This window comes from Natator depressus, chromosome 3 (assembly GCF_965152275.1).
Source record: "Natator depressus isolate rNatDep1 chromosome 3, rNatDep2.hap1, whole genome shotgun sequence".
NCBI classification, from domain to species: Eukaryota; Metazoa; Chordata; order Testudines; family Cheloniidae; genus Natator; species Natator depressus.
This window is the reverse complement of record NC_134236.1, coordinates 157,899,060-157,922,560: the sequence shown is the minus strand read 5'-3', so window position 1 is coordinate 157,922,560 and position 23,501 is coordinate 157,899,060. Positions and strand designations below refer to the sequence as shown.

Below are 23,501 nucleotides of genomic sequence, written 5' to 3'. Positions count from 1 at the left end.
ACAAGAATATAAAGCCATTACTCTTGACTTAATCCAGAGCTGACCTCACAAGTGGGGTGGGGAAAAAACATTAGATCCAACACACTATATGGAAGGAAGCCTCTGCTGTTACTAGAAAAAGACAAGAATCCTCAGGAAAATAACTTTTCAGCGGGGGGGGGGGAGGTGTGTGTGTGTGTGTGTGTGTGTGTGTGTGTGTGTGTGTGTGTGTGTGTGTGTGTGTGTGTGTGTGTGTGTGTGTGTGTGTGTAAAGAATACACCAAAGAAATGCATGATAGCGTTGTACAAAGGTTTCCTCAGCATGAGATGGGGATGACTGCTTTACTCATAACAGGCATTATCAAGGTAATCCAAAACAAGTACCAACATAAGGTCTGATTCTCCACTTGCTTGCATCTTGTGCAGTCATTAACTTCTGTGCAATGTGAATATAAAATACTGTCATTCTGATCTGATATCATTTTACACAAAGGTAAACGACTATAAAATGTTTAAGGTACTGAAGAATCAGGATGAAAATCTTTACACCATATCATGTATTTTGTTTACATCATACTTTCAAGAGAATTACCTTATAATTGTTTTAAGTAAGCTTTCATGTTTTTATTGTAACTATTTTCTGTATCCATCCACTTATAAAAGCCAGGTTGAATTAGTATCATGGGTTCAACTGTACAGGAAGGAGAGAGAAATAACTAATTTTACTCACTCTCAAGATTTTCCAAAGCTAGATACAAGTGCTGTATCCCACTGCAAATGTGGAGAGAGAGAAGATTCCCAGGTCCTATTCCCAACCAGAGACCAGGACCCTTAGGCACTACTGTAATAAAAATAAATGAGGAAACAGTGGGGTCAGGGAATAGTCACCTCCACAGCAGCATTCTCCATCACCCTAGAGGACTTTCTGCACAGTTCTGGAAAATATGCATGTGGGATGGAGGAACAGAACAGAGCAGATGTGAGGAACAGGCTGATAGCAAGATCAGGGAGGTAAATGCCAACCTCCCACTTCCCCAGAAGAATTTGGTGAAAACCTCAAAGGACACCTGCACACTAACTCAGCTGTGTAAGGGCCAGAAATTTCCAAGCCATCACAGAGTATTTATTTATGAACACTGCTTTTGCAATTAGAACTAGGAAGACTGATCAGAAACTTTAATAATTGTGGAGATTCGAATTTACCATAAAACAAAAATCTGAAATGACTGCAAGTTTTTCTAACAATAAAACCAAAATCTATTTTTTAAAATCTTAACTGAAAAATAAATCCATCTCCCTATTAAAGAGATCATCATTTTATTTTTCAGACAAAAAAATCACTGATGTTGTTAATGTACTATGCAAGATACTTTGTATTATATAAATTACGTGGTGCCTGGAAATAAACTCCACTTGTGTTGTACAGTCTCATGAATAGTTCTTGTTTTTAACGGGACTATAAAGCAAAATTCAGTGTTTCTATCCTGGGCACATTATGAGTGAGACACTATAAATATGGACAGACATACCTCAGGGCACCATATAAAAGTATTTAAAAATCCTTAAACATGACATACCATTACAAAATTAACTAAGGTCTAGTGTACCCACTCCCATGCGGAGGATCCATGGGAAGAAGGCACAGAGGCCAGGAAACAACTTGGGTTCACCGTGTACAGTTTCTGTAGAATCATTTCCTAAAGGTGAGATATTTCAGAGGTGGTGGGAACGGGCAAGAAGCAGACTCCTGGAGACAAGCAAGGAAAGCCACTTCCTAGTCGACAGAGGCAATCACATAGAGCAATTGCTCTTCTGTGCTGTCCTACTGCCTTCACTCGCCACTGGCAGCAAGACTCCTTGAGGAGCTGTGTTATCATCAAGTAATAACTCTTTCAGACAGTACTAACGCCCACAAGGATTTCCAATGGGTAATTCACTAGGTTAGCTGAAAACTATACCAAGAAGAGTTTCTATCATCAGAATTGCCTTCCTCAAACTCCCTCATCTCTCCATAGCTTCAAGGGAAGAGCTTCCAGGAAATCCCAAGGGGGATTGTATTATGGTGTAGAGCTACATCTTTCCCCTTTCCTTCCCTACAGCAGTTAGCTCCACAGCACAAAAACAGGTTACATGATTTAGATTTCAGCTAATTCAATAACCTGATTACCTGAACATCTCCAAGAATGTGGTCCAAAACCCACTGAACTCAACAGGATTCCTTCCATTGACTTCAGATCAGATTTTATAATTACTGTTCACAGATCTTCTGAAATAACTTTTCTTGGTAATATCACTAGAATATTATTAGCTCCTTGGGAGACTAGAAGAAATATTTTCAAAGGTAAAGATGAAACCATTGTAAAAGGAGGAGGTCCAATTCAAACCACATGTACAGCTACTCTGAGTATAATTGTTGCAAACATCCTCCTGACTTCTGAAAGACATTTTTTTCGAAGTACCCCACTGATTAAGAAAAACATAAGCACCACCACTGTAAACTCTGCTATTCTGAAGCAGAGAGAGACTGCAAAGAGGACATCACAGCAACAAAGTCACAGAATGATGGCTCCAAATCTGTTAGGCAGACCTCTCTAGTAAACTTTATTACACTGAGAGGAGAAACATCATATAGTTCCCAAATGGTGAATTGAAGAGTTGTTTGTTTGTTTTTTTTAAAATCTCTAGTTTAAAAACACACACACAAACTTTCAGGTAGTCCTGTAGTAAATAACCCTGTCCAAACCTTAATGCATACGAAGATACATCAGATGAATGAACCTAATCCTAGGCACTATTCTGCCACTGGATTGCTGTGTTTTAACAAATCATAGAACCTCTGTGCCTCAGTTTCTCCACATAAGATAATACTTACTCACCTTTATAAAGTACTTTTTGATATTTAGCAAAAGGCACTATACTCAAGTGTAAAGCATTATCTGTCCACAGCTTTCTCCCTGACAACTTCTCTAGCTACAGAGAGCTCAAGAATGTATACACAACTCACATAAGGACGTCAATTAGTATCAAAATAGCGTGGTTCATAAGTGACTCCTCTGTTTCTGTTTATTTGGTTTAACATAGATTTTAAAGAACTAAACTTCTTTACATGATACTAATACTACCTTAGATTTAAAATAAATTCTGTTTTAACAACCTGATTTATTTTCTGTGTTATTTACAATGTTTGTTTATACCCTAGCACTTTGCTTGGAAACTAAATTAGTCATTTTCACCTTCTGTTTCCAATGTTGTTGCTGTTTCAGTTCAGAACATTTACAAATGAATGTTTAAAACTTCTCCCCAAAAAATGACTTTCCCCCCCTCCAAATGTAATGACATTTCTGTTCCTATTTGGTTTTGTAACCCCCACTTTATTCCCCTCTTTTATTTTACCAAGCAATTTAAATTTAAGGTTTGCAACTACTGATAATATCCCTTTCAAAAAATTCTCTCTGAAAAGATGCCAAAATAATGATGTACAAGAATTTTTGCATTGTAATGCAAATGAGCCAGGCCAAATTCTGCTTGCATTTACATCAGTTTAAATTCAGAGTAACTCCTGTGGAATCAATGACGTAACTCCACATTTACCTCTATGTAATGGAGAGCAGAATTTGGCTCACAGATATTGCCTTCTTCTTACCAATATGAGTCACGATTTTGACCCCACAGCGGTATGTCACCTCATGCTATTTAAACTATAAACACGAAAAAATTGTCCCAATTACTAGCATATATTTTCACACAGTCCATCTTTTCTACAAAGTAAATGAAACTGGCCTCTAAGATCCACTAGTGAGCCTAGCTACACTATAATGCAGTACTTCAACGCCTGTACTTCCTTTAGTTAGTTGTACTGATTTTTTAAAATACTGATCAAAGGGGGTAGAGTACACAAGCGGTTATTACTCAATGCAGAACATTTATACTGTAAATTTTTAAACACCAAAAATTTGCAATAGTCAATGGGGAGCCTATCGTGTTTAATACTGAAGACATTACTGTAGTTTGGTGTGCCTGAATTGGCTCCCATTGAAGCCTATGGGAGTTCTGACCCAGACTTCAATGGGAGCAAAGACAGGCCCCCTAAAGGATTATCAAAAACAATGGTTAGCACACCATGAAGAAGAAATCCTTGTAGCTTTGCCAGAATTACTTCATTCACCATACTCTCCCTGGTGCCGTTTTCCTCTGCCCTGTCCCACAGGAAATGATTTTGTACCCTTGACGCTATGATAGCAGTACAGATTGACCTTCCCACCCTGCCACAGCATTCTTTTCACAGCGCTGATGTTCTTGGAGACTGAGAGGAAGGGAGGGAGAGAGAAAGAGAACTGGACAAGACAAGTTTAAGAGCACAAAACTGAAAAACTAAATTAAAAAACAAGCACAGCTGGTAGTTTAACATTAGAAAACTGTCATGAACATCTACCAGCTCAGATTACTCAACTGTCCGTACTAGAATGGTTAAAATAATGCAAAAACTATTTTACTTTCCCATAAAAAAATTACTGGCCCCTGCAAGTGACCTAGTCTACCTTTGACAGACACGCAAATGTTCTGTTACAAGAAATTATTTCCTTAAACTTGGGAGTGGAGGAGAGAACCAAGAAGCTGCACCATACCTCACAAGTGAGCCAAGTTGCTAAAGAATTTGTTGATAAAACACAGCTATTCTCGTTTATTAAAAGAGAATAGTTTAAATAGCTCTTAGATTGTGAGAGCTAATACACCTCTACCCCGATATAACGTGGTCCTCGGGAGCCAAAAAAATCTGACGGTGTTATAAGTGAAACCGCATTATATCGAACTTGCTTTGGCCTCGAGCATTTCCGTTATTAATAGTCACTTCCTGCCCCGACTGACCCCTCAGAACCGCCGACCCATCCAACCCCCACCCCGCTCCCTGTCCCCTGACTGCCCCGACCCCTATCCACATCCCCGCCCCCTGAGAAGCCCCCCGAGACTCCCACGCCCTATCCAACACCCCTGCTCCCTGTCCCCCGACCGCCCCGAGACCCTCTGCCCCTTATCCAACCCCTTGGCCCTGGCCCAGCACCCTTAACACACCGCTCAGAGCAGCGTGTCGGAGCGATCTGCCAAAGCACGCAGCCCCGCCCCCCGGAACACTGCTTTACCACTTTATATCCGAATTCATGTTATATCGGGTCCTGTTATATCGGGGTAGAGGTGTATTTGATTTTGCTGCAGAAGAGCGAGTTAAAAGTGATAGTCTAAACATCTAACAGTCTTACTTCTTAAATAACAAGATAATATACAAATAAGTTAGGCAAGTTACACAAAAATCACATTACAGTTTATGTGATATGAAGTTTTTATGGACAGTTCAGTACTGCAATACTCACAAGTTCTTTGTGCTTTAGAATCTAATGCATCCTGCTTGTGAGATACCGGAGCAATTTACTCCATAGTTTGCAGCTTATGCAGTAGTTGCAGAAACAGAGGCATTTGTGATTAATATCATGACATCTTTTTTACACTCTTGACAAAACAGACTAACTGGCCAGAACAAGGACATGCGATTTAAAACAACTTTGCACGATTGCCTCTATTTTGCCAATAGTTTTGGATTTAAACCAACTAGTCACTGACTCGGACAGGGTGACAACCACGTGATCAACAGTAGTCAATTCTAAGGATATGTAATTCTGCAGCAGTAAGAGGGCAAAAGACCCTGGGGCTGTATCACTCTCTTGTATGGAAAACCTAATGGGGAGGTGAACATAAAGTTCAAAGGATTAATCTCAAGGTATTTCCTGGAAGATGTGTCCGCTCAAGTGGGAATTTTAGGGAGCACAAAATAGATGGAAATATGGTCACCCAGCTCTGTGGCTCCCCAGGAATCTCATAAAGAGGAGACCCTGACATGCACGAGGGCAGGATGGGGCAACATGAAGGTTCAGCATCTCCATGCTTCTATTTGGTCCTTCCCTCTTCTCCCCAGACAGTACAGCTCCAGCACAAAGATGCTGCTCTTGGCTAAATCGGTCAGCTTTACAGTAGGAGTCATGGAAGCAGGGCCAGAGACATGGGCGAGTGCCCAGGGTGCTGTGGTCAGGGGCAGAACAACGTGGTCAAGAGGCTGCAGAAGGCCCATGCCCACCTGGGGGGCAGGAGCCAACTCTGCCACCACTCTACCTGCTGCCGCTCTGCCTGCTGGAGTGGCCACCCATTGCTGGGTGAGTAGTACATAAAGGGCATCAAAAGAAAGTTCACCCAGGGCACCATTTTCCCTAAGGCTGGCCCTGCATAGAAGAGACTTTGCAGTGGTTAATGCTGGCTCAGGCAGAATTAATTCTCAATGGGATATCTATGCAGATATTCATGAGGGAAGCAAAAGATGATGTTACAGAGAGCAGCTGGTCCCCAGCTTCCACCCCCCTCCCAACCTAACACATTACAAGTATATACAGCTAATGTGAACCAGCATCATCATTAATAACACTTTTGACTGTAATTAGGTGAGTCAACCCCAACAGGAAGCAGAATTTTTCTTCATTGTCAGGTTACCAGAATTACTGATGGCCACCAACCAAAAGCCATATCCTTTCAGAAATTACTGAGAAAAAAAAATTGGAAAAAGCAATTATTTAAAGTTTTATGCAGACAATGTTATTTCCCCCTCCTGCCCCCATCCCCCCCAAAACCCCTATGTTTCAGAATTAATGCTCCCTATCCAGGTGTTTAAACAAGCGTTTCAGCTAAACTCATAAAAGGGAGATTTTTTAGTCATCTCCTCACTCACTTCACAAGAAAAGCTCTACAGCGATTGCCTAAGGCAGTGCATGATCCACACACAGACACGAATTTATCTACTTATGTAGTTAAAATTATTGCAAGACAATGAAAAACAATACAAATGAAAAAAGTCAACTTCATAACATGGTAACATATACCATACATTGTTGTTTCTTAACAATCCCCTATATGAAATCATGGCTGCTTGTTTGTTTGTTTGTTTGTTTTTAATATCTGAGTCTGAATTTTCATCCCTGACAAGATTTCCATCAGTTTTACAGACAGGTGTAATGCAAGAAAGCAGGTAAGGTACCAAATTTTTGTTTAAACCCACTAGACAATTTTTAAAGATAGTTTGGCCATTTTTTTTTCATAAAGAGTTAATAAATAACTTTGGCAGATGCCACTGAAGTTTAAAACAGACCTACTATTTCTCTAGCCAAAGGTGGTTTTCTAGGCATAGGGGAAAAAACAAATGCAGTTTAAAAAAAAAAATTTGAAATACGATGCCTAAAATGACAATAAGAAGTCTAGCTAGAATGAAGTTACATTTCTCCATAAACTTCTCTATTTGTATAAGAAAGCTGCTTCCATAACTTGCCTCTGACAGATCAAATCATGACAAGAACAACAAAAATGCCTTTTGTGTCAGACACTGCTGAGATTATAAAAGACACTCTTTCAAATTATCCCAAGACAGAATGGCATAGTTCATCAAGTGCTTTTCATGGGCTGGGGGAAATAACACAGCTGCTCTAAGTCTGCCAAGACAAGAATCAATGTCTTTCAATTGAGCTATATCTACGGCAAACAGGCTAAAAAAAATGGTCTTATCTCTGCACAACTGCCTTGTGGCACTTTCCATCTGAAATGCTAAAACTCAGATTTTTTGGGTGTGTTCAATAACTATTTTAGGTAATTACCTTCGGGCTACAGAACACATGAATACACAGACTCTTATTTGCAAGAAATATATATTATTGACATGAAATAACCCTTCTTTGGACTTCTATCTATACTTACAAAGTATACCATTTATGGAACAGAGGGTCCAGCTATTCCTATGGGAATCTGAAAACTCTCACTGACCTCAGTCAATATGGACATGGCAAAAATTGTGACTCAAAAACTGTATGTAGCCTGGTATAGTTCTCACAATGGCAGAAAAAGCAGCTAAATCAACACTGCGCTAGAAAGCTAGAATAAGAATGCCAGTTTCTATTTGTCCCACTTGTTGCCATGAATGTGAATTGGCACAATATTTAAACAGAGCATTTCACTACAAAAGAGAGTGTGGTAAATGGGGAAAGATCTATAATGAGGGAGAGTTGCAAGTACCATGGGACAGTGGTGTCCCAAAAGTACTAACGTTATTATCTGTAACCATTGTGCAACCCAGATCACAAAAGTGTTCTGCCACCACCTTCCTCATTACAATGCCGATTTCTTTAACTAATAGGTTTTTTAATTACCATTTCTCTCTGGTCTCTAAAAACCTGAACATTTGGATAATGATGTCCACATCGACATACCCTGAAATCAGTTTTGATTTTAATAAGCTCTTGTCATAAATATAAAGGGAAGGGTAAACACCTTTAAAATCCCTCCTCGCCAGAGGAAAAACCCTTTCACCTGTAAAGGGTTAAGAAGCTAGGATAACCTCGCTGGCACCTGACCAAAATGACCAATGATGAGACAAGATACTTTCAAAAGCCGGAGGGGGGGGAGAAAAAGGCTCCCTCTGTCTGTATGATGCTTTTGCCGGGAACAGAAAGGAATGGAGTCTTAGAACTTAGTAAGTAATCTAGCTAGATATGTGTTAGATTCTGTTTGTTTAAATGGCTGAGAAAATAAGCTGTGCTGAATGGAATGGATATTCCTGTCTGTGTGCCTTTTTGTAACTTACGGTTTTGCCTAGATGGATTCTCTATGTTTTGAATCTAATTACCCTGTAAGGTATTTACCATCCTGATTTTACAGAGGTGATTCTTTTACTTTTTCTTCTATTAAAATTTCTTCTTTTAAGAACCGGATTGCTTTTTCATTGTTCTTAAGATCCAAGGGTTTGGGTCTGTGTTCACCTATGCAGATTGGTGAGGATTTTTATCAAGCCTTCCCCAGGAAAGGGGGTGTAGGGTTTGGGGAGGATTTTGGGGGGAAAGACATTTCCAAGCGGGCTCTTTCCCGTCTGTCTGTCTGTCTGACGCTTGGTGGTGGCAGCAATAAAGTCCAAGGGAAAAAGGAAAATAGTTTGTACCTTGGGGAAGTTTTAACCTAAGATGGTAAAAATAAGCTTAGGAGGTTTTCATGCAGGTCCCCCATCTGTACCCTAGAGTTCACAGTGGGGAAGGAACCTTGACAGCTCTGAAGACATTTCAATCAGTTTTCAGTTCTTAAAACACCAGAATTCTGTAGGGAAATATAGAGATTATGCCGCATCTATTTAGAGATGCTTCCTATCTAACACTAAGAGTTCTCCGAAAGTAGATATGGGATTTTGGAGCAGCGTTTTAAGCTCTAGTGTCGATAAGGAAGCTCGGCAGAAGCACCTAGACTTGGCAAGAGACAATCAAAGATTTCAGATTATGAGTTAACCAGCAGAAGTTACTTTTCAAATACCTCTGGAAACACTAAAAAAATTTAAAATGGCAAAACCTGAAGTCAAAAGAGACAAATGATGGAGCAATATAGCAGCAAATTTATTGGCAATCAGCACAGGAGAGATGGAGACTTGTTCAGTGAGTTATTGGACTCAAAACTGAAAATACCAAGTAGGTGTGCACAGACCCATACAAAAACTGGTATTATTAGTAGCATATTTAGTGAAGTAACAGCTAAAAATAAAAACCTAATGGGAGAAGCATTCATAGATTCAGAAATGGCAACATTCTAAATCAGCCTAAGCAGACTGAAGAAGTCATTGTTTTGCCTGAACAAAGGACTACAAAAGACTGATCACAACATCTCTCCTACATGTTAGGAAACTAATTGTTCCTATCCACTACACACCAAGAGAGACCATTTTCTTAACTTTTACAAAAATGGAACAGATGTTCCCTGGCACATAAGAATTTCAGAATGTACTTATCTATCTTTACATTAGTTATATTTAAAGGCCTCTGTCACCATGACATCTAAACAGTGACAATTTTATCACTTTCAAGATATCTGCAATACTTATATATTTGTATAAACATAAGGAGAGCTATGCACTATAATTTAATTCAACACTGAGTACAGATAGTGTTTTGATGTATAAACACCATTCAGTATCTCCTGCCACAATTGCAATGTACTTCTCCTTGCAAATAGTGGCAAGAAGATTTAGACATGCCCTGGTTGTGTGGCTCTAAGGAAAGTGCCAAGTCAAAGATGAGGACCAGGTTACAAGTCTGAGTGACAAGGAGGGAGGTGCTGCTGTCCATGGTGACTGAGAAAGTAGAGAAGGCCTGGGGAGGGGGAAGGGAAGATCAAGAGCTCAGTTTCAGCCACATTGAGAAGGAGTTGACAGCTGGACATCTATCAGAAATCAGGAGTACAGGCTGAGATTTTGGTTTGGATGGAAGAGTGCACAGGTATATCTATGAGCTATCAGCTTACAGATGATAGCTTAAGCTATGTTTATGAATGAAATTACCTACAGTGTATGTAGCGGGCATTGAGAAGGGGCCAAGAATGAAGCCATGTGCCCCCCTCCCCCCAAAGTTTGAGCAAGGAAGAGGAGGACCCACTGAATGAATCACTAAAAGAAGCAATCAGAGAGGCAGGAGAATAACCAATAGTTAGAAGACAGAGTCACACAGCCTGAGGGAAGGCAGAATTTCAAAATGAAAAACGTAGCTGACTGTGCCAAAGGTAACTTAGAGGTCAAGGAGGACAAGCATGAACTACTGGTTCTGAGCTTTGGCAAGGAAGGTGTTATGAGAGAGTTTGGTGAGAGTCATTTCAGTGGAGTGTAACGTGAGGAAGCCTGGCTGGAAAGGATCTAAGATGGAGCTGGAGGAAAGGAACTTGATTCAGCAACTGCAGACAGCATGCTCAATGAGCTTAGAGATGAAGAAGGGGAGAGAATGGGGCAACAGCTGGAGAAGCAAGTGATGTCAAAGATGGTTTTTGTTTTCATAAAGACTTAAACATGCTTGTATTATGAAGAGAATGAACGAAAGAAGAGGGACACATTACGGAGAGAGAGGTGAGGGATGAGGTAAGAGTGGGGCAAGCAAGATCAGATGATTGAATGGGGTTGCTGATACATATGGGTTATAAGAAAGCTTAGCCTCAGTGACTGGGGAGGAGGTGGTGATGGTAGTAATGGTGGGGAGAGGCCCTTTCAATGGGGATTTTAACTTTATACCAGAAATACTAGAGAAACTGCTGTTGACCAGGTCCAGTAATGAAAGTGTACTTCTCAGATCCTGACCTAACAAGACACTGATTCTAATTAAGGCCTCAAACTACTTAGAATTTCACAGGAAAAAGAAAACAATAAATCAGGAGCACTTTAAGCATAACCACTACTATAGACAAAATTTGAAATTGAAAATAAGAAACAAAAATGGTTGCACAACATCTTTCAAACACTTAATATTTCTTCAGCAATTTAACATGTCCTCCTCTCTCAACAACCAGTAATACATTATGGGAACAGTTGCCATAAAATTCTAGTAATAAAACTATGATCAAATTACAGCTGAAATGCAAAAATTACTATTTCATGTAAGGTTTTAGTTTCAATATGGCCTAAAAAAATAGTTTTCGATATAAGTAGGGCTGCAATTCAAAACCTTTTAAATAGGTGCTAAGAGCTGCGGAGTACTATGTACCTTCTACCTATCAAAAAGTTAATCCTCGAGAATAAAAGAGGTCTAACTAAGTTGTGTAACAAACTAACTTAAATGAAACTGCAAATCCGGATACGGATAAGGAAGATTTATGAAACAGAAAGTCTTAAGAGTCTGGGTGCAACTCATGTGGATTTTATCCATGGTAACTGCTAGTAAACCTTATTAGACTGTATTACTAGGAATAAAGTAAACTGACCTGTCTGAAAAGAGGGTTTTTGCACCTATTAAGTCTAATGTCATCTTTAAACTAGTTGAAATAAAAATCCTGCAGTGAGCAAAAGGTTGCACATGACTGACCTAAATCAGTTGCAGTTTTTAAAAATTTTTGTCCCCATCAGTAACATTCCCAAGCTCAATTAGGATTTTAAGAAAACAAGTATGTGGAGGTAACTTGGCCAAGAAAGGAACAAAATATTCCATATGTTCAGCCAGAAAAAGGAAATCTGTTTAAACTAATGTAAATAATATACTCATGGAAGTTTTTCCCCCAAAAAGACAAAACCAAGGCAGTGTTCTAACATTACAATCTTCAGAATACCATATAAGATTTCTAACCCACAGTCTCAAATACCTACTCTACCCAGCACTGAAATAGTCCATTCACTATCTACGTTTTGCTGCTTGGCAACAGCAACTAATTATTTCTGGTTTCAGAGTAGCAGCCGTATTAGTCTGTATTCCCAAAAAGAAAAGGAGTACTTGGTGCCACAAGTACTCCTTTTCTTTTTAATTATTTCTGGATGTTTCCTATACAGATTGACCATAGTTATGGCAAAATAGATAACTGCTGTTTTTAAATATAATTCAGGATGTTAAAATATTGGCTAATACTATGAAAAGAACTAGCCTCAAGGTCAGGGGTGGTCAACCTGTGCCTGAGAAAGAGCCAGAATTTACCTATGTACATTGCCAAAGAGCCACAGTAATACCTCAGCAGCCACCCCCGCCCCCACCCCGGTATGAAACTGTAGAAAAACCTGAGTGTCTCTGGATTAAGTTTAGAAGCGTGAGCAACAAGGGTGATGTCGTGGTGGGAGACTGCTATAGACCACCGGACCAGGGGGATGAGGCTTTCTTCCAGCAACTAACAGAAGTTACTAGATCGCAGGCCCTGGTTCTCATGGGAGACTTCAATCACCCGGATATCTGCTGGGAGAGCAATACAGCGGTGCACAGATAGTCCAGGAAGCGTAGGGGACAATTTCCTGGTGCAAGTGCTGGAGGAACCAACTAGGGGCAGAGCTCTTCTTGACCTGCTGCTCAAAAACTGGGAAGAATTAGTAGGGGAAGCAAAAGTGGATGGGAACCTGGGAGGCAGTGACCATGAGATGGTCGAGTTCAGGATCCTGACACAGGGAAGAAAGGAGAGCAGCAGAATACAGACCCTGCACTTCAGAAAAGCAGACTTTGACAACCTCAGGGATCTAATGGGCAGGATTCCCTGGGAGAATAACATGAGGGGGAAAGACGTCCAGGAGAGCTGGCTGTATTTTAAAGAATCCTTATTGAGGTTACAGGGACAAACCATCCCGATGTGTAGAAAGAATACTAAATATGGCAGGCGACCAGCTTGGCTTAAACAGTGAAATCCTTGCTGATCTTAAACACAAAAAAGAAGCTTACAAGAAGTGAAAGATTGGACAAATGACCAGGGAAGAGTACAAAAATATTGCTCGGGCATGCAGGAGTGAAATCAGGAAGGCCAAATCACACCTGGAGGTGCAGCTAGCAAGAGATGTTAAGTGTAACAAGAAGGGTTTCTTCAGGTATGTTAGCAACAAGAAGTCAGTCAAGGAAAGTGTGGGCCCCTTACTGAATGATGGAAGCAACCTAGTAACAGAGGATGTGGAAAAAGCTAATGTACTCAATGCTTTTTTTGCCTTGGTCTTCACGAACAAGGTCAGCTCCCAGACTGCTGCACTGGGCAGCACAGTATGGGGAGGAGGTGACCAGCCCTCTGCGAAGAAAGAAGTGGTTCAGGACTATTTAGAAAAGCTGGACGAGCACAAGTCCATGGGGCCGGATGCGCTGCACCCAGGAGTGCTAAAGGAGTTGGCGGATGTGATTGCAGAGCCATTGGCCATTATCTTTAAAAACTCATGGCGATCGGGGGAGGTCCCGGACAACTGGAAAAAGGCTAATGTAGTGCCCATCTTTAAAAAAGGGAAGGAGGAGGATCCGGGGAACTACAGGCCAGTCAGCCTCACCTCAGTCCCTGGAAAAATCATGGAGCAGGTCCTCAAAGATTCAATTCTGAAGCACTTAGAGGAGAGGAAAGTGATCAGGAACAGTCAGCATGGATTCACCAAGGGCAAGTCATGCCTGACTAATCTAATTGCCTTCTATGACGAGATAACTGGCTCTGTGGATGAGGGGAAAGCAGTGGACGTGTTGTTCCTTGACTTTAGCAAAGCTTTTGACATGGTCTCCCACAGTATTCTTGCCAGCAAGTTAAAGAAGTATGGGCTGGATGAATGGACTATAAGGTGGATAGAAGGTTGGCTAGATTGTCGGGCTCAATGGGTAGTGATCAATGGCTCCATGTCTAGTTGGCAGCCGGTATCAAGTGGAGTGCCCCAAGGGTTGGTCCTGGGGCCAGTTTTGTTCAATATCTTCATTAATGATCTGGAGGATGGCGTGGATTGCACCCTCAGCAAGTTTGCAGATGACACTAAACTGGGAGGAGAGGTAGATACGCTGGAGGGTAGGGATAGGATACAGAGGGACCTAGACAAATTAGAGGATTGGGCCAAAAGAAATCTGATAAGGTTCAACAAGGACAAGTGCAGAGTCCTGCACTTAGGACGGAAGAATCCCATGCACCGCTACAGATTAGGGACCGAATGGCTAGACAGCAGTTCCGCAGAAAAGGACCTAGGGGTTACAGTGGACGAGAAGCTGGATATGAGTCAATAGTGTGCCCTTGTTGCCAAGAAGGCCAATGGCATTTTGGGATGTATAAGTAGGGGCACTGCCAGCAGATCGAGGGACGTGATCGTTCCCCTCTATTCGACGTTGGTGAGGCCTCATCTGGAGTACTGTGTCCAGTTTTGGGTCCCACACTACAAGAAGGATGAGGGAAAATTGGAAAATGTCCAGCGGAGGGCAACAAAAATGATAGGGGACTGGAACACATGACTTATGAGGAGAGGCTGAGGGAACTGGGATTGTTTCGTCTGCGGAAGAGAAGAATGAGGGAGGATTTGATAGCTGCTTTCAACTACCTGAAAGGGGGTTCCAAAGAGGATGGATCTAGACTGTTCTCAGTGGTAGCAGATGACAGAATGAGGAGTAATGGTCTCAAGTTGCAGTGGGGGAGGTTTAGGTTGGATATTAGGAAAAAAATTTTCACTAGGAAGGTGGTGAAACACTGGAATGTGTTACCTAGGGAGGTGGTGGAATCTCCTTCCTCAGAAGTTTTTACGTTCAGGCTTGACAAAACTCTGTCTGGGATGTTTAGTTGGGGATTGGTCCTGCTTTGAGCAGGGGGTTGGACTAGATGACCTCCTGAGGTCCCTTCCAACCTGATATTCTATGATCAGCTGCCCCCCACCTGCCAGCAGCCCTGATGATCAGCGCCTCCCACTCCTTCCCCATGCGGCATGCAGGAGGCTCTGGGAGGGAGGGGGAGGAGCGAGGGCGTGGCAGGCTCAGGGAAGGGGACAGGAAGGAGCGGGGGCTGTGGCAGAGTCGGGTTGAGCAGTGAGCACCGTCCCCCAGCACACTGGAAAGTTGGCACCTATACCTCCAGCCCCGGAGTTGGTGCCTATGCAAGGAGCCGCATATTAACTTCTGAAGAGCCGCATGCAGCTCTGGAGCCACAGGTTGGCCACCCCTGCTCAAGGTAAACAATGTATAGATCATCCTCTAAAAAACAAGCACAGCCATACAGTAATTATAGAAGTAATAATAAAACAAAGGGATAAGAAATTGATCGCAGAACACAAGAGACCTATAGGCCTAAACCTGTAAGAATACTTTAAGCAGTTAGCATAAGTATAAGGCCTTACAGCCTGAGTAAGAGTAGTTGCTCAATACATTGGCATAAGTAAGCAAACAAACAGTGACCTAAAGTTACAAGATGACATAAGACTTTGTTTATTGTTTTGTAACAGTCAAGTGTTGCAAGAAGGCAACATGTACCAGTTTTAAGAGTATTTTTTGGAGGAAACATTAGCAAATGCTTAATCGCAGGTAACCATAGTAATACAACTGATATATATGTTCATGAGTTTATCTTCATTACTATACTAACCTACAGGATAACATTATGTGAGTGAGCAAGTTAAAATATGGTAAAGGAGAGATGAGCTATGCATACATATGCCTGTGAACCATCAAGGTCTATAAAACACCCTGGTCTCAGGTACAGCCATTGGGAGTTCTTCATCGGCATGCCCGACTATGATCTGTCTCAACTTTTAGAACTCTTCCCAAGGATAGAGTGAGTATATACCTATAATGGTACTGGCTGTATTAACAGTGTTGTATTACATCACTTTACTTGTCTGGATTGGTTTACTTATTAGACTAATCGTTTTAATAATAAAAATTTTACAATTACAGAAGGTTTTCTCTGAGTGAGAGTATTATTGTCACTGTCATGCCCCCATGGGGTTCCCAAAGCAGTAATATTGATAATACTGGGCCTAATCTTAGGTCAAGAACCTACTAAATTTCAGAGTGTTACTTGGGGATTCTAAATCAATAATCAATCAATAGATCAGGCAAGACAAGGGAGAGGGGTAATCTGCAGAAGGGCCTCCATCCATTTTGTGTTTAGAGTTTTGCACCTCCATCTGAATAGCAGTAGCAAGTTTGAACAGTTGCACCTATAACTACCCAACCGTGGGTGGAAATCAAGTGGCTAGAAGTGAAGTTACTCATCTTTGCAGCTGCAGTTCATATTGCAGGGGACAATATGTGAGTGCAAATTGTATCTGCAAACAGGAAAGAGGCAGGGCCTCTCAGTCTGCTGAAAAACATAGCCCAAATTATTTAATATATTGAGCTAAATAAGCTCATTAACCTTATAGCACTATATCTTTGTGAATTATTTATGTACCATAGGATATAAAAGATGTAGTTTAGTATAATTTATATTTATTTATATTTAGTGTGTGGCGGGAGGGGAGAAGAGTTTAATTTTGATACATATACTGCATTGTAAATTAAACTGCACCTACCTCACACTGAGCTTATGGATTTGTACAGAGATCTTTAAGCAGTCCAAGCAGAATATTTAAAAATCAAATCATGATTTTATACCACAAATAAAATAACGTATTAACACTTTAGCCTGAAAAATGTTTTATCCAGATTAGTTTATTAATCATGGCATGAGGATTATGCCACAGTTAGCATAATATCTCAGATAATTATATTTCTCCTTTCATTTCTGTTAAACCAAAGCATGCTAAGAATTTCCATATGGAATAAAAGAATTCCTAATTCCTGAAGATGATGTGCTAAATGTTAGTGTGCTGTTCTCATTCATCAAACAGCACTGTACTCCTTTCAAATCAAATCAAAACCAATCTACACTCCCAAACTACACAAAAGCGCCAAAAAGAGCCCAATGGTGCAGCCCATGAATAGCTGCAAATGCAGATGACCTGCTCATAAATTCTGATGGATTTTTTAAACAAATACAATAGTCTAAAAATTAAAGTCTTGGGATACCTTGAGCTTGAATATTTAAGAAACTGACTGACAGCTCAGTGGGTTAATACATTACTCTTTGGCAGACTGACTTAAAATCCTAAACTAAGTAAAATGGAGTTTGGTAGTCTCACAGTTCATTTGACCACACAGTAATTATTGTCTTGTTTACCATAATTGGTAATCAAGACAGAAAAAGGTGTGCTAGAATCTTACATGGTTTATAATATAAGATGGCTCAAGCTGCTATTATTGTTCTCACTTTCATGTACACTAAATTCACTTATACTTTATACAAAATAATTTGGTATAGAAATTCACAAATTACTCTGATAAAAGATACAACTGCAAGACAGAAACCTCTATTTGGCAATACAAGAGACATTTGAAATTCCAAATGTATAAAAAATACAATTGAACCTTAATAATTCATATGAATGACTGGTGAAGGGACCCATCAGGAATTATGCTCCAGAAATTTGTGAATTAAGCTCCAATCCTGCAAGGACTACACACACATAGCCCCCATACTCAGCCCCTACCCCCCAGTCAATGTAACTACTCATGATTAACTACCTGTTTAACTACCTTGCTGAACTGAAGCCTTAGCTCTTCTTAGCTAATCCTGCTCTCACTGAAGCTAATAGCAACATTTTTATTAATTTCAATAAGACTAAAGACTAGGTCCTAAATGAATAAAACATATTCTCTCAGGAATTGTCCTGGTGTGTGTGTGTAATTTATTTTGAAAAGTGTAATTTTTAATTATTTCTAATACCTGATATACTACCAATTATATTGGAGAATATTTTATAAAATCAATGAACTCTTAGTAACAGAAGACCTAACTAAAATGCTCAGCTAGTCTGTGTTTGCAGAGAAGTGCGGTCTGACTAAGGGGTTTGTTTGGTTTATGTTGTTGTGGGGTTTTTTTGTTTGAATTATCAGGTTTGCTTATACATACAAGCACAAACATGACTAAACTGTACCTGACAACTCCTGTTATTTTTGCCATGACCTACAAAGGATTGAACAACGGATCTGAGACACAGAGTGTAGGTTTGTTTTTTAAAAAACAAATGATCTAAAAAACTAAAACAAAAAACAAACCATTCATTCTCTCATATTTCTATGTGCATTTATGTTAAACTATTCAGAAATTTAAACCTTTAAAATTGTCTTAGCAAACAACTGTAAATTACAGAACTGTTATTTTTACAGGACTAAAAAATAAAAAAGATACATGTCCCTCTTCCAGTCTCAATGGCAACAGTTACACTCTAAAAACTGGGCTGCCATCATCAATGATGCTGATGCACACACAAAAAAAGACACACAAAAAAACCCATAACTGTTTCATGCCATTAAAAATAAAGTGAGGAAAATAAACTTCACCTATCAGAAACAGAAAAAAAAATGGTAGTGAAAGTCATTTTATATTTCTCATACAAGTTAGAGATGAAAGAGTTTTACACGGTCATCTACTTCATTCCTCTGTTAGTGCTTTTTTCCTCCTCCTGTATATTTTGGAAGGCTTTCTTTGATCTAGATTTAAAGTTTCCTAAGCAATGTGACTCTCTTCACTTTTCTTGAGACTATTCGAAATCAATCTCACTATAAGAAAGTATTTAAAAAATGAAGAGCAAAAAAATATTTATAAACCTGAATTTTTTTTTTAAAATAAACACTTCCTCTTTACTACTATTTTTCTTCTTATAATCCCCTGCATCCTGGCCTGCACCCCCCAGGCTTGTAAGCATCAATGAAAACCAGTGCTGTTGTAGAAAAGAAAAACAACATGCCTGGCATTCTCAATCTCTCCTGCTGGCAGTCTCCAGTTGCTGCAACTAGAGAATCTCTCTATTCTGAACCAGAAATACAACTGACCATCAAAATTAAAACCAGTTTGCACACACAGTACACAGAGTGGGACCAAGTCTGGCTATATCATTTATTTCCAAGATTCATGCTGATTAACTCTCAGAACTCATTCACACTGACTGTTTCCATCAATGAGTTATGTAATGTATTTATTATATATTCATCATTTATTTCTGACAGGTAATCAAGCCATATTACATTGTATGTCATATCATTGATAAAATATGAATACATGGGGAAAAGAAGTTTTATTTTAAGTCTAACCTAGGATTTAAAACAAAAACAGATTCTTAAATCACAAAATAATTAGCCTGATACTTCAGGTTCTTCTAATGTCTCTTACCATGATGAAAAAAAGATGGAAAGCTAAATAAAACACATGCTTGTTACACTGAAATGAGCTTCCCCTCCCGCAGTTTAGCAAGTTACATTCACCACAGCAATTCAAAAATGAAAGCTGAAAAACCTGGTTAAGATGTCCATCATTACTACGTTGCTTCACTTTATAAGTAATCATAGTATTGAATAAGAACAGATATCACAACATTCTTAACTAAATATAGCTGTAGTAATACTGCTATTGCTAAGGTTATGTCAACTTTTCCATTCTAAACCTCCTCCTAACCCTTTTCCAAGAGTTTATAACTCCACTATAAATATTCAACCTGGCATGAAATTTAACATACAAAGACTCGTTCCTGAAGCAATTTTTTTAAACCCAAAATCCCAACTCTTCTCCCGACCCTCTCCAAAAAAACAAAAATCTATTCACATGTTTTTAACTTATAGGAGTGCACAAAAACTGGAAGTTCACTGACTATTCCCCCCCCCCACACACACACACACACTGTAACTTAGTATACTAAGATTTTTTTAAATGAAATTTGAAAGACATTATTGAAATCTTCAAACATGATGGTACAACTTGGAGGAGGCTTTTTACTCTTTTTTTTTTTAAAGTATTCATAGCTTGTGCTCAATAATAGGCTAAAAATATACAAAGCTTTGATTCTGCAATACACATGCGCTTAACTTTATAATCGTGAGTAGCCCCACTAATTTTGATGGGACGAGTCACAGGGCCATAGGTCCCAATCTTGCAAAATGCTCTTTGCCAATAGATTTCTGCACCCACTTCCAACGGAAGCAGGATCTGGCCCCTAATCAATTTTAGTCCACTGATGAAAAACAGATTGAAATGCTTTGCATTTGTTTAAGACTTTTTATCTGAGTAGCTCTAAGTGATTTACAAACTGTAGCTCTCTCAACTCCCCAGGAGAAAAGTAGATATTATATTCGCCATCCACAAAACGGGGAAGCTGAGACAGAGATGTGAAATGACTTGCATGTGTCACTGACAGAGCCAGAAGGAGAATGAGATTTCCTGGCTGCCATCCCTACGCTCAGACCACTATCCCAATGGTGCCTCTGACATTAAATACATGTGTAACTGCCCCCACCTCCACCCACTATCACTGTCCCTTTTCTGAACTGATAAGTGTGTGAGTGTGACTACCTTACAAAAAAAGAAGCAGGTAACTCTTTATTACACATTCTAATACCTAAATATAATGAGACATCTCAACAACAACCCAACCCTGCAAACCCTTACTCATGTGAGTAATTAGTGAAGTTAGTGGGAATACTTGCTTGAGAAAGCACTACTCACATGCGTATGGGTTTTCAGGGTAAGGGCCTCATTCGATAAGTCACCTCCCTTGTGCCTCAGTATCAGAGGACACTGTTGCAACTTTTCATTCTTAACCAACCCTTGACAAACCTATTTGAAATTTACAAGTTAAAAATCAGAATGGCAAATGCTATGGCAGACCCTTGCCTATAAATGATGTAGAAATTCACCCTCAAGTGGAGAGAGTCTTTGGTGTGGAGCTCTTGCAAGAGGAGGAGAAAAGGGTGGTAAAGCAGAAAATAGTTCCAGAAAACGGGCATACAAGAGTGTTTATTGCAGTCTTTCCAAAATAGCATTTGATTTGTGTTTGCACTATTAAAAGTAATCTAGTAGATCCCTCACAAACTTAATGTAAAAATCTGCAATCACTGTCAGAATCTTAGGATGACAGAGTCAGATGTCAAGTGACTATCACCGCATGATGTAAGTACCAGCAATCAATGTGGAAAGTTCTAAAAACTCCATTATCCCGCTCCCATTGATATCTTTAACCTATTTACAGGATATCAACTTGCCGAACCAATGAACCCTTGTTAGCACAATAAATTCTCCAATGTAAGACTTCTTTGGAACCACTACATTTTAAAAAACATTCCGTCAGAGAATATGGCAAACATCTGTCACAGTACTAATTTTAGAGCATGAATTCTTAAAGTATTAAAAAATTACCTTTTCAGCTTGTCAAAATGTGTTAAATTCTGCTATTCAGCTTAATAAAAGCACAAGACCAATATAATTATGAAGAGTTCAAGAATTTCAATTATTGAGTCAGAGATTCTTTCCATGTCAGTATGAATATAGGAAAGAGCACACAAATAAAATTAGCGAACAGTGCAGAACTGCTTAGTATGTTTTGATAACTGACCCAACAATAATCTTCCTTCAATGACTTCATTATGAAGACTCCAGCTAGCTGTTTAACATATATAATGCTAATTATGAAGATTGGAAAGGTGTTCTTAAAGACAGCAGTTTGCTTATGTACATTTTGTGAAATATAGATGATAAAGATTTTATATTCAATTTAAAAGTACAGCATGACTTTGAAGCTTGAAGGTCACATACAGTAACTGTCCTCATCAGGATTCTTATGTGAGACTGTATCTTCTGTGCTACATCTATATTTAGAAGAAGAAAAAAAACAGGACAACCTGCCCTATCATGAATTCAGGAAAGTTCAGCCACTAATTATCATCATTAATCTATTTCATTAAAAATTCTAAGCACTCTATTATTGTGCTAAATCTCAAAATAGCAAGAAAAAAAGAAGACAAGTTGACTCTGGACTCTGCTTTCCAACTTTATTTTCCCTACCAGAAACCAAACATTATATTCAGGTCAGCAATGACCTTAGGTAACAGATGACATATTTTCTCTATTTTAACAAATATTTCAAATGCATATATCATTTAAGAAGGTTGGCTTTTTCCACCCCTCTCTCCTATCAATGCTTTTTACTTTAATAGACCATAAATTTGATTGCACAGAAAAGTTACAGAACTGTGCACTTGTCTTTTTTCCTATCAGGGGATCTACCCAGCATCATCCTAAAAAGCTTCAAATGCAAAAAATTACATTAGGTGGCCTAAAACAAAAAAAACTCCACATGCCAGAATCCGGTGGTGTCAAAAGATGAATTCTCATCTTTAGTGAAAACTTCACCTGCAATAACTGATGTGAAATTATTGTAATAAATACGATTAAAAAACTGTAAAGTACAGATATTATAAGACTCTTGAATAAAACATGGGCTATAAACAGACCCCAACTATACATGTATACCATAGTGACACACTACAAAGCACATGTGAACATGTAAAGGATGCAAACAAAATAAATATGTTTAGACTTACCCCATTCTAGATACTCAAGAATATTCTTCTCTCTCCTCAGGGGGGAATTATTACATTCATCATAAAGGCAGATGAGTATATCCAGCAAGGTTTCCACACTGAAGCACTGCCCATTAGTCCGAGTTGGCCCATCCAAAATAAACTGTTCCAACTGCCTCAAACGCACCTCTCCAGACATGGTTGTTTCAGTTTGTACTGGGGTTTCTTTTTTAATTATTATTATTATTTTTTTTTTTTAAAAAAACTTTTTAATGGATTGTTAAAAAAGAAAATCAACAACGTATGTTTTTAAAACAAATGTCAATGTAGCAAAGGTGGTGCTGAATTTACAATCCACCTCAGTGTTCCTAGTCTGAAAACTGAATCTCGGTCAGTTTCACTAATATACACACACATATACAGTATATACACATTTGAATGAAAAGAGTTATCCTAAAAAAAATATTTTAATACTTTTAAAAAGAAAGAAAAAATATATCGTCACTCTTGACATTTAAATAATAATAATTAAAATGAAATTCAACCAAGACTGACACCAATTTTATCATATATAGAGCAATAGATATATTTATATATTTAAAAAGGTCTTCTTCATTCAAAATTCAAATCATGCAACATAATCCTGAAAAGAATCCCACTGCATCACTAAAGTGTAAAAGCCCCATTCAGTTTGCATCAGCAATTCACTTCCCAGGAAGGAGCAGCAGAAGGAAAAATATATAAAAGGAAGGAGAAAATTAAATGCATAGAGGAGGGGAGGGAAAGGGCTACAAAATACCCACCACCTCCACCTCCTCCTCCTCCTCCAGCACCACTCGGTAAATGCATCAGTGG

At 39.2% G+C, this 23,501-nt stretch overlaps 1 protein-coding gene across 5 annotated transcripts in view; it reads right to left on the bottom strand.

Moving 5' to 3' along the window:
• CDC42BPA (CDC42 binding protein kinase alpha) overlaps positions 1-23,179 on the bottom strand; it is a 336,523-nt gene extending 313,344 nt beyond the window's left edge. For 2 of the 5 annotated variants that reach the window (XM_074949160.1, XM_074949163.1), the window contains exon 1: positions 22,668-23,178. In XM_074949160.1, coding sequence (XP_074805261.1) covers positions 22,668-22,845 — 178 coding nt within the window. In that variant the 5' untranslated portion in view covers positions 22,846-23,178. Of the gene's footprint in view, positions 1-22,667 lie in introns of all 5 variants that reach the window. The other 3 variants (XM_074949161.1, XM_074949162.1, XM_074949164.1) reach the window with 2 other exon arrangements.
• Between the last annotated feature and the right edge of the window lie 322 nt (positions 23,180-23,501).